At 46.6% G+C, this 16,989-nt stretch overlaps 1 protein-coding gene and 1 long non-coding RNA gene across 2 annotated transcripts in view; both read right to left on the bottom strand.

Annotated features, from left to right (window-relative positions):
• The window catches only part of col9a2 (collagen type IX alpha 2 chain), a 77,966-nt gene that overhangs the window by 29,112 nt on the left and 31,865 nt on the right, over positions 1-16,989 (bottom strand). Inside the window, exons 13-23 of the mRNA XM_033045494.1 lie at positions 15,420-15,473; positions 13,417-13,470; positions 12,996-13,049; positions 10,443-10,496; positions 9,258-9,311; positions 7,426-7,479; positions 5,005-5,058; positions 3,579-3,623; positions 1,407-1,460; positions 1,244-1,297; positions 30-83 (exon numbers count right to left, since the gene is read on the bottom strand). Of these exons, the coding sequence (XP_032901385.1) occupies positions 30-83; positions 1,244-1,297; positions 1,407-1,460; positions 3,579-3,623; positions 5,005-5,058; positions 7,426-7,479; positions 9,258-9,311; positions 10,443-10,496; positions 12,996-13,049; positions 13,417-13,470; positions 15,420-15,473 (585 nt within the window). The remainder of the gene's footprint in view (positions 1-29; positions 84-1,243; positions 1,298-1,406; positions 1,461-3,578; positions 3,624-5,004; positions 5,059-7,425; positions 7,480-9,257; positions 9,312-10,442; positions 10,497-12,995; positions 13,050-13,416; positions 13,471-15,419; positions 15,474-16,989) is intronic.
• LOC116988649 lies at positions 14,338-14,984 on the bottom strand. Its single transcript, XR_004416012.1, has 2 exons — positions 14,720-14,984; positions 14,338-14,681 (listed from the first exon to the last, which is right to left on the bottom strand). It is a non-coding gene; the product is annotated as an uncharacterized LOC116988649 (long non-coding RNA).

Below are 16,989 nucleotides of genomic sequence, written 5' to 3'. Positions count from 1 at the left end.
ATTAATGCTGGCGGAGCCTCAATACTTACAGCCTTGCCTCTGGACCCTGGGGGACCGCTCTCGCCTGACATTCCTCTGTCACCCTGTTGAGAAAGCACCAAGAAGAATGCGTTATATGCGGGACGAGTAACACAGAGATGAGCGACAGCAAAGGGGTTCCATTGCCATGTCAGAACTAGCGGCGAAAGCGAGGGGTTTGGGAGCCCCCCCGACCACGGGTGAACAACGGAGGACAACAGAGGAGGATGGTGCCTTCCCTCACAGTGGGAAACTTTGATTCCGCTGTATGGGGGAGTCTATGTTAAAGTCTATCGTGTTCTGTGCTCTTTTTTATCCGTATGGCTGTATGGTGACCACAAATTTCACTGTACCAATTGGTACATGTGACAATAAATATCTCATGTCTATCAGCCCGAGAGGAGGCACTGGGGACTGGAAGCTGCAGTAAATAAAAGAGGGCTGCTGGAAGCACTCAGCGGGTCAGGCAGCAACTGTGAAGGAATGGACAGTCGACGTTTCGGATCGGGACTGCACCTGGACTGAAGGAGTAGAGGGGAGGTAGCTGGTGTAATGAGGAGGGGGAGAGGTGGTGGCAGCGATAGCGACGGAGGCTGGGAGATGGAAGAGCAGCAGAGGACACAAACGACTACGCTTGGCCAGGCCAACCCTGTCACCTAGCCAGGACAATGGGCCTTCATGGTCAGGTCAAGAACCCTGCACTTACAACCAATGGGACTTGTAATTGATGTCAATGGCGACTCTGTATACTGCCTCAGTGTACCACTGCCATACCCTTGTACTGTATCTGAGATGCTAATCTAAGATTATCTAAGTGCTTATGTATAGTGATATTTCTACTGAACTGTACACAAAAATGAATTTCACTGTACCTCGGTATGTGTGACAAATAAAGCACTATTGATAAATGGAGAGCTACAGGCTGCAGATTCAGGAATATGAGAGGAACCCTCACCCCAACCGTTCGCACCTACATTCACCTAGCACTTGCTGGCTCTTGTTCCACCTCACATCTCCATCTCTGGCTACCTGCCCCCACTCCTTCAGTCTATTTGATGCATCGCGACCCGAAACATCGCCTATTGGGTGGCGGGCATGGTTGGACGTGACCTGACACCCCTGAAGATCCTTGTTCAGGAGCCTGCTCATGAAGACCTAGAGTGCTATCTCAGCATCCGATGCTGCCGCTGAGCTAAGGGTGAGCCCCGCGGTGCACGTGACTCACCTTCAGACCTTCAGGTCCTGGAGGGCCGATCTCTCCCTGAGGTCCAGGTTCTCCCTGCCAACACCAGAACACACAGTTAACTTTCCACCCACCTCAGGCATCGTGCAGAGGGTCACAGCGTAGAATGCAGTGATGTCAATGCATCAAGTTGCGTTCATCTTACCAGTTTACCCCGTGGACCAGAGGAGCCTGTCATTCCTTGCAAACCACTTTCACCCTGTGACAGAAATACTCTCAGTTAGTGCGCAGAAAACACATTAAACATGTTCAGAGAAAACAACAGCTTAATTTCCATGGCAATTTTAAAGAGTAAAACGTTCCTATACACATCTCAGGAGCGTGGAGCAGCCAATTCAACTGAAGATACAGAGGAAGCATCATGGTCAATAAACAAACACCTGATCGAAATGGTCAGTTTTAAGGAGCTCCGTGGAGATATGAATGGGCAGAAGTTAGGGGGTTGAATTCTATATCTAGGAAGGATATTTGGATAGCTAAAGGCACATCTGAAATCAGCTACAAAGAAAATTACGAAGGTTTATGGTGAGAGGGGAGAGATTTAATAGGAACCCGAGGGGCAACCTTTTCACTCAAAGGGTGGTGGGTATATGGAACAAGCTGCCGGAGGAGGTAGTTGAAGCAGGTACTATAGTAACATTTAAAGGACACTTAGACAGGTACATGGATCGAAAGGGTTTAGAGGAATATGGGCCAAACATGGGCAAATGGGCTAGCTTAGATGGGGCATCTTGGTCGGCATTGATCACAGGTTGGGCATGTTTCCATGCTATATTACAAAGTAGTAAATCTGTGAATTTCTCTGCTATGTAAAGCAGTTGAGGCCAAATCGTTAAATCTCAAGTCAGCACAGAAGCAGGTCCTTTGGCCCAACTTGTCCATACTGATCAAGTTGGCATTCTAGGCTGGTCCCATTGGCTTGCATTTGCCTTCTTTCCCTGCAAATATATTAAAGAGGAGCTGGATAAAGTTTTAGTAGCGAAAGCAATCAGGATATGTGGGGAAGTGCAGGCAGTGGGCATCAAGCAGAGCTATTGTCTCACTCCCCAGGTCACTCAGCACTATCCGTGTGGAGTTTGCACGTTCTCCCTGTCATCGTGCAGGTTTTCTCTGGGTGTTCCTGCTTCCTCTCATCTCCCAAAGACATGCGGGTTTGTAGGGCCATTGACCACTGTAACTTGGCTCTCATGCGAATGCAGAGTCTGGAGATAGTTTATGGAAATGCGTGGAGAATAAAATGGGATTCGTGTGGGATTAATCTAACTATGTGGTAGACTGCTAGTGCAGATTTGATGATATGAAGAGTCTGTTCCCATCCCATGTCTGATCCCATATTTGGACGATCATATAAAATGGCTTCCTCTTCTCCTCATGTCTCTGCTGCTGTGCTAATGTTACCTACACATCTCTCTGAGAACCTACCAGGAAAACCATGGACTTTGAGGAACTCACTATAAGCCGACAGTTTTCATTGGTGATAATTAATATAGAATTACATGGAACATAAGAACCAGGCACTGTGCAATAGAGCGTTTATGCACCTTTTGGATTTAATATCCACTACAATGGAAGAAAGAACTAGTCTGGTTGAATGATAAATCCTGACAATCATCACCACTAATGCCCACACTGTGGTTGGAATAGGAATTGAAAACAAATCTCCAGATGTTGGAAATCGAAAATAAAAAGGGACCTTACTTGAAACACTCGGCAGGTCAGGCTGCTAATGTTTCAGGTCTAAGATCATTAATCGGGAATGGAATTGGACCTAGTTGGAAAGGAGGCATTTCCAGGCCTGGAGAGGGAATGGGAATGATTAGTTGACTCTTTTGAAGAGCTGGTGAGGCACTAATGCGAGTCAAGGAGTTATTGTGCATCGCTGAGCTCCCCTGCCCCAGCACCAGACCCGGGGACCATGATGTAGGTGATAGGGAGGATTTAACTGAGTGATGGGCGGCAGTGTCACGCCAAGCTGGCAAGCCACGTGCACGTCCTAACTTCACTGGGATGTCCATCTGCTCTGAAATTCATTGCGTGGATGAGATGGGCAGACATGTGGACATCAATAATACAAACTCTAAGCTGCCAGTGAGGGAGGCTTCCTCTCCGCATCTCTCCACTGACTGCATCCTAGTGCCGTCCCTTGGAACCACATGACACAGGTACGTCCATTCCCAAAGCTACAGAGACTTCCGGTTTCACTCGCATTGCATTTCTGCCTTTATAGCTGAAAAATTGAGCAACATATTTCTTTTAAATGTGACCAGAACAGCACAAATGTGTTCTCAATGGGAAAGTTTGAGGGAAGTTCAGTTACCGTGGGGCCAGCAGCACCCTTCTGTCCCGGCTGTCCCGGTAAACCCTGCAAAAGGAAATGACAGCAATTACTCACCGCATACGAACATGGATAATGTACTAAGATCCAGAATACACCACAGTCCCTGTAGGTGTGACTCTACCCACGGGACTGTCCCTGAAGGTGTTAGTCTACCCGGAGTAGAGTCCCGGAAGGTGTCACTCTCCCCAGGGCACACTCCTCATACATATCTCTTCTCTTTTCTCCCACGGTAAGCTTCTCTTGCCATCGATTCCATTCCCTAAACAGTCCACACATCTACTTTAAGCACCCAATGGCCGGATGCATCTTTGCCAAAGTTTTGTTGAATCTTCCGGCACAAAGCAATAAAAAATGCACCATTGAATAGAGGACCATGCAGATGAGGAACAGGCCCCCTTTGCTCAACATGTCTGTGTTCAACATGACACCAGGTCGAGCAAACCCCACAGGCCTGCACATGATCCATATCCCTCCATCTCCTGCATGTTCACGTGTCTGCCTAAATGCCTCTTGAATGTCATTATCTTGTCTGCTGTCAAACTCTGCCAAACCCTAACCCCATTCCCAGGCAATACATTCCAGGCCCACCACACTCTGTTAAAAAAACCTGCCCCACACATCTTTCCTCCTCGCGTTTTAAAGATGTGCCCTTGTGTGTTTGACGTTTCTACCCTTGGAGAAATACTGACTGCCTATTCTGCCTACACCTCTCATAGACTTCTATCATGTGTTCCCATCAACCCCAAGTTTGTCTAACCTCTTTGTCTGTGTCTGTGTGAATTGAGTTGTAAAATTGTTTCTTTTTGTTGTATGGCTGCAGAAACCAAAGTTCCTAACGGAAAATTAAAGTTCATTTGAATTGAATTGAATTTGACACCAAGCACCTGTCTGAAGAAAGGTTGCAACCCAAAACGTCACCTGGTCCTTTTCTCCACAGATGTTGCCTGACCTGCTGAGTTACTCTAGCATTTTGTGCCTATCTTCGGTATAAACCAGCATCTGAGGTTCCATCCGAAGCATTCTGGTAAACCTCTCCTGCACCTTTTCCAAAGCCTCCACCTTCCTGTAATGGGGCGACCAGAACTGCACACAATACTCTTGTATTATGCTGCCTAACGGCACCAAACCAAAGTCATGTAAAGCTGCAACATGACTTTCTGATCCTTATACCATATAATGCAGTCTACCGATGAAGACAAGAGTACCATATGCGTTCTTTACCGCACAATCCTCCTGTGTTGCCACTTTCAGGGAGCTATGGACTTGGACCCCAAGATCCCTTTGTACATCACTGTTTGGGATTATGAATCAGTGCACGCAGGGCTGGTTTCCCATGGCTGCATCTCGTGCCTCTGGTCTGTGCCGGCCCAGTCTTGAATAAGCGCAGATGTGTGGAAATACTCACCGCTCCTCCCTGTGGACCAGCGGGTCCAGGAATACCAGCTCGGCCCGTCCCACCCTGCAGAGAAAGTGGGAGGAATAAACAGGTCAGTGAGCAACTACCTCCTCTCCAGAGTTTCAGCAGAGTTGCACTTGATGAAGGGTTTGGGGAGACTGTGTGCTGGAGCCTTGTCTCCACTCTACCCATTCATCCTCTTTTAAAACAATATACAGGCACTCGCCGACATACGTAAAAGGCAACATGCAAGCAATTCTTTAAGCCCACTGATGCCCACTTGGTCTCCACGTCTAATAGTAAATTTACTTACGCAGTAGCACTACCGACTTACGCAAGAGTCTGTGGAACATAACCCTAATGGGCCTGTCCCACTTACGCAATTTTTTCGGCAACTTGCCGGCACCCGTCATAGTCGCAGCAGGTCGCAGAAAATTTTCAACACGTTGAAAATTTAGCGGCGACCAGAACAAGGTGCGACTCTTTGGGCGACAACTCACGAACATACAGGCTTCACACCGCAACATGTCGCCAGGGTGTCGCCTGTATGGTCGTGAGTCGTCTCCTCAGTCGCCCAAAGAGTCGTAGCGTCTTTCTGGTCACCGCTGGATTTTCAACGTGTTGAAAACTTTCGGCGACCTGCTGCCACAGTCGCCGAAAATGTTGCATAAGTGGGACAGGCCCATAACGCAAGTCGGGGAATATCTGTATATTATCCTCGTATCGTTGTGTTTGGTTAGTGCATTGAGATATAGACCAGGATGCAATGAAATTCTTTGTTCACATGAAGCTCAAGGTTAAACGGTGTATATAATGATAGATACAACACTAAATACAATCGCTGGTGCAGACTGATGCAAAGACTGTTGCTCCGAGGCACATGATTTCACAACATGTCCAGCAATTCCATTGGGGTCGGCTGTTTTCCGAGAGTTTACCCTCGTGAATCTAGATCTGACTCTGCCACTGAGAAGTGTGGATAGAGCCAGCGGGGATGTGGGGTGGAATTTTGTCTGTCTGTTCAAAACGGCTGTAATGAGACTGGTAGAGATGTGTCACTCTCCTGTCGCTGTTTATCTCCCACCTCTCCTACCCACAACTCCTCCACATCTTTATACTGGTTATCCCCCCTCTCTACATGCAGGGTCTCTACCTGAATTCCTTCCCACCCATCCCTTGCCCAGGGATGCTGCCTGACCCGCTGAGCTCCTCCAGAGGTTTGTCTTTAGGTCCTGACTGCTGTCCCTTGCCTCTCTGTGCTACTTGTGAAACTTGACCGACACTGATCTGGTCAATGGTGTGATGAGACGGGATGGCGTGGGGAATGTGCGCTGCAGTGGCAGAGCACCAGCAACACACACTCTCAGAGTGCAGATACACAGTGAATGTATGCAGCCACCTCACCACTGGGCATTCGGCCCTCAACCTTCCACGCTGCCCTCTGCCTTAGGGCAACCCCTTGACTCCACACTTAGCAAGGGCCTGCAGCAGTTCGAGCTGACCTGTGCTGATTGAAGCCACACCTGATCTCTGAGAGAGGGTCAGGAATCACCTTTGGCCAAACAGTGGTGGAAGTCAGACGGAAACTTGGAGCAAACCTTTGCAGATCTGGAGAGCCTCTGAGACAATGTTTACATGGAACATAGAACACTACAGCATTGGCACAGACCCTTTGGCCCACATTGTCCATGCTGGATCAGTTGCCAAGTTTAACTAATCTCCTCTGCCTGTAAGTGATCCCTATCCCTCCATTCCCTGCATATCCATGTGCCATCTAACAGCCTCTTAAATGCCACTATTATACCTGCCTCTCCGGCAGCGTGTTCCACACTAATCACATACTCTCAGTAAAAAAGTTGCACGGTGCCGTTCCATGAAACTTTGCCTTCTCCCCTTAAACCTTTGCCCTCTCGTCCTTGACATTCTCCACCCTGGGAGAAAGGTTCTGACTGTCTACCCGACCTGTGCCTCTCATCATTTTATATACTTTAATCACTGCTTTTCTGTTATCTCCCAGTATGAAGTTCCAGGGAGGAAGTGCAAGTCTAATTGATCTTTTCCAATTTCATTTCCACTATACGTGGTTCAGCCTCATTTTGGATGAGGAGTTTTTCAAACCAGACCGATAGACAATAGACAATAGGTGCAGGAGTAGGCCATTCGGCCCTTCGAGCCAGCACCGTCATTCAATGTGATCATGGCTTATCATCCCCAATCAGTACCCCTTTCCTGCCTTCTACCCATATCCCCTGACTCCGCTTTCTTTATGGAGGAGCTAGATTGATATGAGAAAGCTGATTTGTGTGCGTACAATGTTTGTGGGCAGCTAGTTTAACCAGGCCCCTGCCATTCACAGTTTTGGTACTAATCCACTGTGGATCGTTGATTAATTCACCCGAGCCCGAGCCCAATCTCTTCACCATTAAATACCTTCATACCAGGAACCCCGGGCGTGCCATCCCTGCCATCGATGCCTGGCAGTCCCTGCAATAAAACACACAGTGCGTGGTGAGTAGAGGGAATGAGTACATGGACAATTAATTTGCCAGGTCTGGTTTTACAGAAATCAGCTCCAGTCCCCATCACTGGCATCAGGGAGAGGGTTGCTTGGTAAAACTCAGTTCAACCCAGTCAGGGTAAAAGAAAGTCCAGGAGTCAAGAATGTTTAACTGTCGTACATGCTGAGAACAGAACAATGATATTCTTCCTTGCCATTCAGGCACATTAAAACACCAAAGCAACAAATCTAACATAATCAACAGAACATACAACAATTATCAATAATACTAGATAACCAAATCATCATAGTGCAAACTGAAGTAGTGCAACCTAGACAAAGTTGATACGAGACCGTTGCTGAGGTTGGGTTGTGGTTAGGGTCAGGCAGGGTGGTTCAAGAGCCGATGGTTGCTGGGAAGAAACTGTTCTTGAACCTGGAGATCACGGCTCTCGAGCTCCTGTACCACCTTCCCATGGTAGCAGCAAGGTGAGAGCGTGGCCAGGGTGGTGTGGGTCTTTGATGATACTACCTGCCTTTTTGAGGCAGCGCTTCCTGTAGATCCTTTTGATGTGGGGAGGTCAGTACCAGGCAGTGTCCATCACTTTCTATCGAACTCCTTCATTCCTGGGTGTTCGAGATACTGAACCAGGCCATGATTTTAGTCAGACCCTTCTTTAGTCAGAAGGCTCGATGGAGTATGGAAGTTCAAACAGGGCAGCAAGTTGTGGACACCATACCACATTGTTCTCAGGTGCACCAGAACAAAAAGAGCTTAAGCCCCTGTCCCACTTAGGAGACCTAAACAGCAACCTCTGGTGACCTTGCCCGCCACCCAAAAAAAATTTCAAGGTCAAGGTGACCTGCAACCTCCTACAACCTCCCACGCATATGTTGAAAACCTTCCTCGACTATGAAGAAAACCGGCTTCGACTAGACCTGCGACTAAAAAATTATCGATTTTTAAAACGGCAAACTATTTTTAGTCAAGGCCAATTTTAATCATGATGAAAAAATAGCAGCAACCTAGATGAAGCCTCGACCACGCGGAAACCACTTGCGACCATTAGGGAGAGTGACCAAAACCTCCGGGGACCTCGTGGAAACATTGGGTGGCGGGCAAGGTCTCCTAAGTGGGGCAGGGGCTTAACTCTGAGGACTAGCTGCGTGCGAAGGCCTGTGATCCCTTCAGAATGGAATTTGGAGATGGTCTAATGGAGTTGCCAGGTGGAACTGTTAGGGCAGAATGGAAACAACACATTGCCCCCATAGAGAGCCCTGAACCAGGGGGAATGACATTGAAAATTCACCTGGGGAACCTGGGAGAGATGTCGATTTGCATTTCTTCACAGGAAGGATGGTGAAATTGTTGCCTCTCACACAGTTGTGAAGTTGTAACTTTCACCAGACCCCGTAGCAGCTGTGACCTGGCACATGTACACCCCACACTGGCGCTCAGACCTGGGCAACTCAGCGCCCCTCTTAGCCCAGATGACAGCTCGGACTTGCAGTGTGATTCCAGACAAAACTCCCACTGCTCACTGCACTCAACGACATCGGACCAAAGTCTGAAGGAGGGTCTCGACCCGAAACGTCACCCATTCCTTCTCTCCAGAGATGCTGCCTGTCCCGCTGAGTTACTCCGGCATTTTGTGTCTGTACACAACACCAAAGTACAGTAGCCGCGACCATGGGCATGAACCGAGGGCACCATTCGAGGTGATTTCTGCACAGATTGTTATTAATTGAGCGTAAAATTACTCACATTTTCTCCCTTGGCCCCCGAGAGTCCATGCCGCCCCTGCTGGCCTAGCTCGCCCTGTGGGGTAACAGAACCGTCAGTCAGGGTGATCAGAGTAAGCGGGTGAGTAATCAGAGGGCAGGATACACAGCACAACATTGTCCCGTACAGAACACAATTACAGGCAAACAAATAGTGTCACAACAACCCACTTCTGATTTCAAAATAAAGCACAACAGGAGGAGGCCATTCGGCCCATTCTGTCACGGCAACAATGTTTGCCTCATGGCAGCAATGTTTGCACAAATACTTCACATCACAGCCAGACCTGCACAAGATCATATTTCACCCACTGACTGCCCTCCACACACAAACACTTCACTCCACTCATTACCCTGTGCTGTAAAATTATTACTTCACTGTGGTCTGCTGAGGTTATGTTCGCTACTGTATAACTCCAACTAACATTCACCCCGCCGACTTCTGACCATACCTCAATACTGACCCACTGTGTACTCTAATCCTCCACCACTACCAACCCCCTGTGCACACTAATACTCCACCACTGACAGTCTGTGCACACTAATACACAACAGAGTCCTGTGTACACTAATACTCCACCAATGACCCCCTGTGCACACTAATACTCTACAAATAATCCTGTGCAGACTAAAACTCCATCACTGACCCCTTGTGTACACTAATACTCCACCGCTGACCCCCTGTGTACACTAACACTCCACAAATAATCCTTACACATTAATACTCCATAACTGAGCCCTGTGTACACTAATACTCCACCACTGACCCCGTGTACACGAATACTCCACAAATAATCCTGTACACATTAATACTCCATAACTGAGCCCCGTGTACACTAATACTCCACCACTGACCCCCCCTGTGTACATTAATACTCAACAAATAATCCTGTATACATTATTACTCCATAACTGAGCCCTGTGCACACTAATACTCCACAACTGCTCACTGTATACACTAATACTCCACCACTGACCCCCTGTGTACACTAATACTCCACAACTGACAGCCTGTGCCCACTTCTCATCCCAATGAGTACTCTAAACATTACTAGTAAAACTGCGCTGGGAACTTCTGATCTGGTGACTGCTGCTCTATAACCCAAACTCTTTCCTGAGGTAACATGTGTTCAATGGGATCAAGAGGTGTGACTTTGAAATATCTCACCTGTACTCCTTTGTCGCCAAAGTCACCAAGTGGCCCCTCAGGCCCCTTTTTACCCTGAAGAAGAATAGTAAGAAATACAGTCAGTCAAAGCAGCAAAGTTTTCAACCTGACAGGAATTCGAGGGCGGAATGAAGGACCTGATGTCTGGGGTAGAAATGATTAACAGTAATCCTGATTAATGCGTCGGTGGGACTTCCACCAACTTCTCAGCAGAAGAGTCCTACAGGTGTGGAGGTCCATGGATTACGCATACCATCAGTCTGATTGCACAGGAGCCGTTCAGTCCCAGCTGACCTCAGGCTGAGGCTGATATCTCTGTCAGAGAGGGGGTCGGGTGAACGTGATGCATTCAGGCTTAAACATCGAGGGAAATTATTTCCGTGAATTATGAGCAAGAGGGGAATAATCACCAGGAATACTGCAACTACATCATGCTCTGACTTCTCCCCTCATTGCAGTTTTAAGTGGGGCTACCTCTTATTTTGAGGTGCCAAGTAGCAGGTTCCATTCCCGCCAGAGACTGGAAGGAAACCACTCATGGACTACCAAGGATCAATTCCTGGCCCTTAATGACTTACTGTTTGTGTTGATGATCTGGGGAAAAGACTAAAGGTATGTATTCATGTTTGTCAATGACTTGACAAAATGGTGGGATTCTGATACAAAGGGACTGGTGAAGAAAGGTTCAGCAGATTGGGCCTATTTACTGGAATTTAATAGTGGACCTTATTAACTCCTTTAAGACTTGAAAGTGGACTTTTCACAGTAAATGCTGAGAAAATGTTTCACTTCATGGGTAATCTGGAAAAAAGGGCCATAGTTTCAGAATAAAATGATTTAGTTTCCTTCCCACTTCTGATGAAGGATCTTCAATCTGAAACATTAATGGTTTCTCTTCTTCGCAGATGCTGCCTGACCTGCTGAGTGTTTACAGTTTCTTCTGCTTTTCATATTATAGGAGAAGGAACTTTTTTTCTCAAAGCCTTATGAATCTTTGCAATTGTGTAACCTCAGAAGAACAATAATACGGAACAATAATATGTATTTTTCAAGAATAGTTACTAACTTTTAGATAGGCACGGAGATACGCAGAGAGAGGGGGGATATGGATCATGTCCAGGCAGAGGAGATTAGGTGAACTTGGCATTAGGTTTAGCATGGACACAGTGGGCCAAAGGGCCCGTTCCTGTGCTGTACTGTTCTATATTATTTTATATATTATTCAAGGTCAAGGTGGTGATATGTTCAGCCTGAAGGGAAGTCACAATTATGAAGACTAGGCAGGAGAGTGCAGATGAAGCCCCGGATCACTTCAGCTTTGTGATCTTCCTCGATGGTTGAGCAGACTTGAGAACACTTTGGCCTACCACACTTCTATTTCTTGTCCATGGGTCAAGGAGCACTAGTTGCTACTGTTCCTTAACTTTATCTTTAATTGTTCCTGGGCACATTAAGACTAATTCCACCATTTATGGGTGATTTGAGGATTGAGATAATAGTATCTTTTCTCAAAAGAAAGAAGGGACACCCGACAATATTCTGTTGGAGGGATTCCCTGTATATTTTTGTTTCTCCAATCCCCGCTTGCCATCGATAGTGATGTGTCTTGAACTGGTTAAAAACCAGTTGGTTTATCTTCGATGTTCCTGTTTGTAACTATTCCTAACCAATTCCACTGGGTGGCGCCGTCAGCGATGGCAGCCTCGCCAACAGTCAGTCTGTCTTTTCCTCTATTTTGTTATTTTTAGTGTGTTTTAAAAAGTTTGTGTTAATGTTCTCTGATTTGTTTTATGTGGGGGTGGGAGGGCGTTGGGGGAAACTTTATTTCAATCTCTTACCTTGCCGGAGAAGCGATTGTTTTCCAGGTCGTCTCTCCGGTCGCTCTGCGGCCTAGCATCAGGGAACTGGAGGCCTTGCTCGAGACTGACTGAGCCCCAGCACGGGGCCGTGGACTTACCATCGGAACCGATCCCGTGCCTGGGATCGACGCTCCAAACGCGGATTTCACCATCGAGAAGCTCGCAGTCTCGGGTAGGGACTGATGTCGGGAGCTCCAAAGTTGCAGGAGGTTTGACTAGCATCGACCCGGGGTCCGATCGCCCAGCGTGGGGAGCTGAGATCCCCCCCGAAGCGGGAGCTTGATCGCCCCGACACTGCATCACAGTGAGCAATGTGGAGGAGTCACTGTGGTGGATGTTTATGTTGAATTGTGTTTGTGTGCGTCTTGTTGCTTTTTATTGGTTTGACTGTATGAAAAATCAAATTCCTCGTATGTTCCAAAACATACTTGGCTAATAAAGTATGATTATGATTATGGCGTGAGAGAGTGTGTATGAGGGTGTTCCAGCTCTCTCTTACACATACACATGCGCACACACACATTTTCTCTCTCACACACTCACACACATATACATGCACACACTTTTTCTCACACCCAAACACTTGTCAAAGCAGAACATTTGCAATCTTGCCTCAACAGTTGGGAACCAAGAACAACTGGTTGGGAGGACAAGGTAGCAAAACAAGTGTGGGATACATTGGTTTGTTACTCACCGGAAGGCCCATTGGACCACGGACACCAATCATGCCCTTGTATCCCCTAGCACCCTATGGAGAAGGAGAAAGTGTGAGTGAGCCACAACATATGTCTTTTAGATTTAATAAGTGCTGTTGAGTTTGCCCCAGAATAACTCCAAGAGCTGGCCCACCCTTGTTTTCTGCATGCCCATTGCTATTCCCTCGCTGGATCTTTCAGAAATTAAAAATCTCATAGCCCAAAATTCTTAAACCAAATCAGAGATGTCATTCAAAGTCTAAGACATGAGAGGTAAACTCACTGTGGTCCTCAAACCCTCAGCTCACTGAGAGGCGGTGACATTCAACAGTGTGTTATCTCCACTGACAAGAATCTACCATTCCATATCTTACATTTCAGCCAAAATAATCAAGAGATATACTTCAAAAAGTTCCTTACTCTATCACCTTTTCCTCCCATCATACCAGGATATCCTTGAAGACCATGAGGTCCCTGTAGGTTTAGAAAGAAGGTATAAATGCATAAATTCTTATGAAAAACAAACGCAACGTCATACTCAGTGACCGTATACTTCCGTTATACAGATCCAGGCTTCCTCAGCCCTGGAATCCCTGTGATCCTATTCCAACAGTGAGGGTGCTCAGAACGATATTCCTGGCCACAGGCTCCAGATTCCGACCCAAATCCCGGGCTCAGGGTCATCTACAAAGCCTGTGTGGTATCCATTACCCCATCCCACCAGCTCACAAGTAGACTTTGCTGGTTGGATCAGCACCAGGCTAATCCATCCATAACCCAAGGATGCTGAAGAAATCAGGAAGAACCTTTCTGTCCTGTAACCAATCTCAGGAGTACCTCCAAGGAGGAATGTTTGTGGATCTTCAATGGGCTCAACTCTCAGCTGGACTAAGTTCTACCAATATTCCCCCAGAGATTCAGATATGGTAAAAAGGGAAAGTCATTGTATCTCTTACTTCACACATTTATCTTTATCTTTTAGTTTAGTTATCTTAAGGGCCGGTCCCACTTACGTGATTTTTTTTCGGCGACTTGCTGGCAACCGTCAATATCGCAGCAGGTCGCTGAAAATTTTCAAAAGCAGTGACCGGAAAAATGTACGACTCTTTGGGCGACTACTCTCGACCGTACAGGCGACATGTCGTGGAGTGACGCCTGTTTGGTCGTGAGTAGTTGCCCAAAGAGTCGTTCCTTTTTCTAGTCGCCACTGGATTTTCAACATTTAAAAAAATGTCACCGATCTGCTGTGACTATGATGGCTGCGGCGTCGCTGAAAAAAATCGCGTAAGTGGGACAGGCCCTTTGATCTTTTAGTTTACCTTTACATGCAACCCTATTTTCAACACTATCCTGACCAGATACTACCCAGCATCATTAGAATAATGAACCAGTAAAGCAGTAACTGTTTTTTTTAATAGATACAGTACATAGCATGGAAACAGGCCCTTCAGCCCACCTTGTTCCATGCCAACCATCTATCATTCATTCACATTGGTTCTATCTTATCCCTCTTTCTTATCCACTCCCTACACACTAGGGGCAGTTTATAGCGGCCAATTAACCTGTAAACTCACATGTCTTTGGGCTGTGTGAGGAAACCGGAACGCCCGATGGAAATCCAAGTGGTTTGAGAATGTGCAAACTCCACACAGACAGCACCTGTGGTCAGTGTTGAACTTGGGCCTCTAGTGCTGTGAGACAGCAGCTCTACCCACTGCGCCACAGGGCTGCCCACCGTGCTTCTACAGGAAGCCGAATGCGCATGCACCACCATCTGAGAGGGAGTGAAAGCTATTCAAGTATTTGAATGCTGATCCTTCAGGTCTTTGATCAGGCCTTGAATACTACATATATTATTATACACATGCCTGGTTCACTTCACTCTCAACTTCAATTATACGAAGGAGTTACTCCACCCAACGGACACACGGTGGCGCAGCGGTAGAGTTGCTGCCTTACAGCATCAGGGATCGGGGTTCGATCCTGGCTGCGGGTGCTGTCTGTACGGAGTTTGTACGTTCTCCCCGTGACCACATTCTAAAGATGTACAGGTTTGTAGGTTAATTGGCTTGGTGTAAATGTAAAACTTGTCCCTAGTGTAGGATAGTGGTTAATGTGCGGGGATCGCTGGTTGATGCAGACTTGATGGGCTGAAGGGCCTGTTTCTGCGCTGTATCTCTAAACTAAACTGATCCACATATTGTGCACCAGTCTTTAATCTACTCTTCCCTTGGTAGCCTGAATGAATGGGCCAGCAAAGTCCCTATTGTCCTTGGTTAACATTATCTAATAGACCAACGTGAAGTCCATCTCCCTTGGTTATCACCATTTAATGAATGTCCCTGTGACTTTTTCCCCCACTAATCTTTTAACAGCCAAGACGTTGGGAGTTACCACAGTAGGACTTAACAAAAATACTTTACTGGTGGGCCAGGGATGCCTTGTTCTCCGGAGATACCAGTTGCACCTTCAATACCCTAGTCAGAAAGAGAAAATAAAATATTAACCTCTTCATCGATAAACGTTTCCGCAGAAAATGTTCAGAGACTCATGCAGATAGCAATCAGCAGCAGGCTATTTAACCCTGTGAACAAATTCTTCTGCCCAGTCCTACCCTGCTTGGCCCATCGGTGAGCGACCTCCATTCTTATCTCTCTTCCCTTCAATCCTTTACAATTGGTTATCAAAAATCTAATTCTCAGATTAATATAATGAATATTTAACAGTAGTTGCCAGCTGGAACACCGGAGATAGAGCGGAGGTTTGATAGAAGTATATAAAAATATATGAGGCATACATAGTGTAGATTGTCAGAACCTTTCTCCTGGGATGGAAACGTCAAAGACCAAAGGGCACAACTTTAAAGTAAGTTTAAAGGAGATGTGCGAGGCAGGTTTTTTACATGGTGGTAGGTGCCTGGAATGTATTGCAAGGGATGGTGACGGATGCATTCAAGAGGCTTTTAGATAGACACATGGAAATGTAGGCAATGGAGGGATATGGATTATGTGCAAACAGAGATTAGTTTAACTTGGCATCATGTTGGGCATATACATTGTGGACCGAAGGGCCTGTTCCTGCGCTGTACTCTGCTCTATGTTGTATGTTCTATCTTTAGCAGGGAGCTTTAGGAGATGAAATAGAAAGGTGAAGGGGTTAGCATTGAAAGAAAGGTGAGAATGAAGGGGGAGGGCAACGACAAGGCCTTTGAAGAGACTCTTGGCTTCCCTTCTGAAAGTAGGCCCCAGGACTGAGTTAATGAGAACCATCAGGACATCTCGGTATCTGCTAGTTGCAACAAATGCGAAGACCACATGTTTCAAGGGAAGCAAGATGATCTACAGGTACCTAATGACTAAGGTTACCCCTCAGATTCTGATTAAATCTTTCCCCTCTCACCTTAAACTCATGCCCTGGTTATTGATTCCCCGACTGTGGGTAAAATACTGCACTAGCCATATTTATTCTCCTCGTGCTTTTATACACCTCAATAAAATCACTCCTCAGCCTTCCGCACTCCAAGGAATCAAGTGATAGCATGCCTAATCCTTCCCTGTAGCTCAGGACCTTGAGACTTGGCAACATCCTTGTAGAATCTTCTCTGCACCCTTTTCTGCTTAATGACATCCTTCCTATAACAGGGTGACCAAAACTGAACACGTGTCCTAAATGACTTGTACGCCATGATCCTCACCAATACAGATCCAGTTCCAGTGCAGATGGAGCCAAGCAAGGTTACATGATCACCCCAAACTTCAATATCATCTTCAGTCCAATACTACACCTCATTTCCAACAAGCCTCCTGACACAGTGAAGCTTATCGACAAGGAGTCTACTCAACCTTCATCATCTCCACATCAGGATCAAGATCACTCAAGCTCAGTCATCGATTTACAGCCGGCAGTCAGTGCCTACATATGTGCATCATCCAAAACCAAACTTCAAGTTGTCATTGATTCTGAACGCTAGAATGGAAATTGTCTATCATTAAA

The sequence above is a fragment of the Amblyraja radiata genome, chromosome 27, assembly GCF_010909765.2.
Source record: "Amblyraja radiata isolate CabotCenter1 chromosome 27, sAmbRad1.1.pri, whole genome shotgun sequence".
NCBI classification, from domain to species: Eukaryota; Metazoa; Chordata; class Chondrichthyes; order Rajiformes; family Rajidae; genus Amblyraja; species Amblyraja radiata.
Note: the sequence above shows the minus strand (reverse complement) of the source record. Positions and strands in the feature narration are given on the sequence as shown.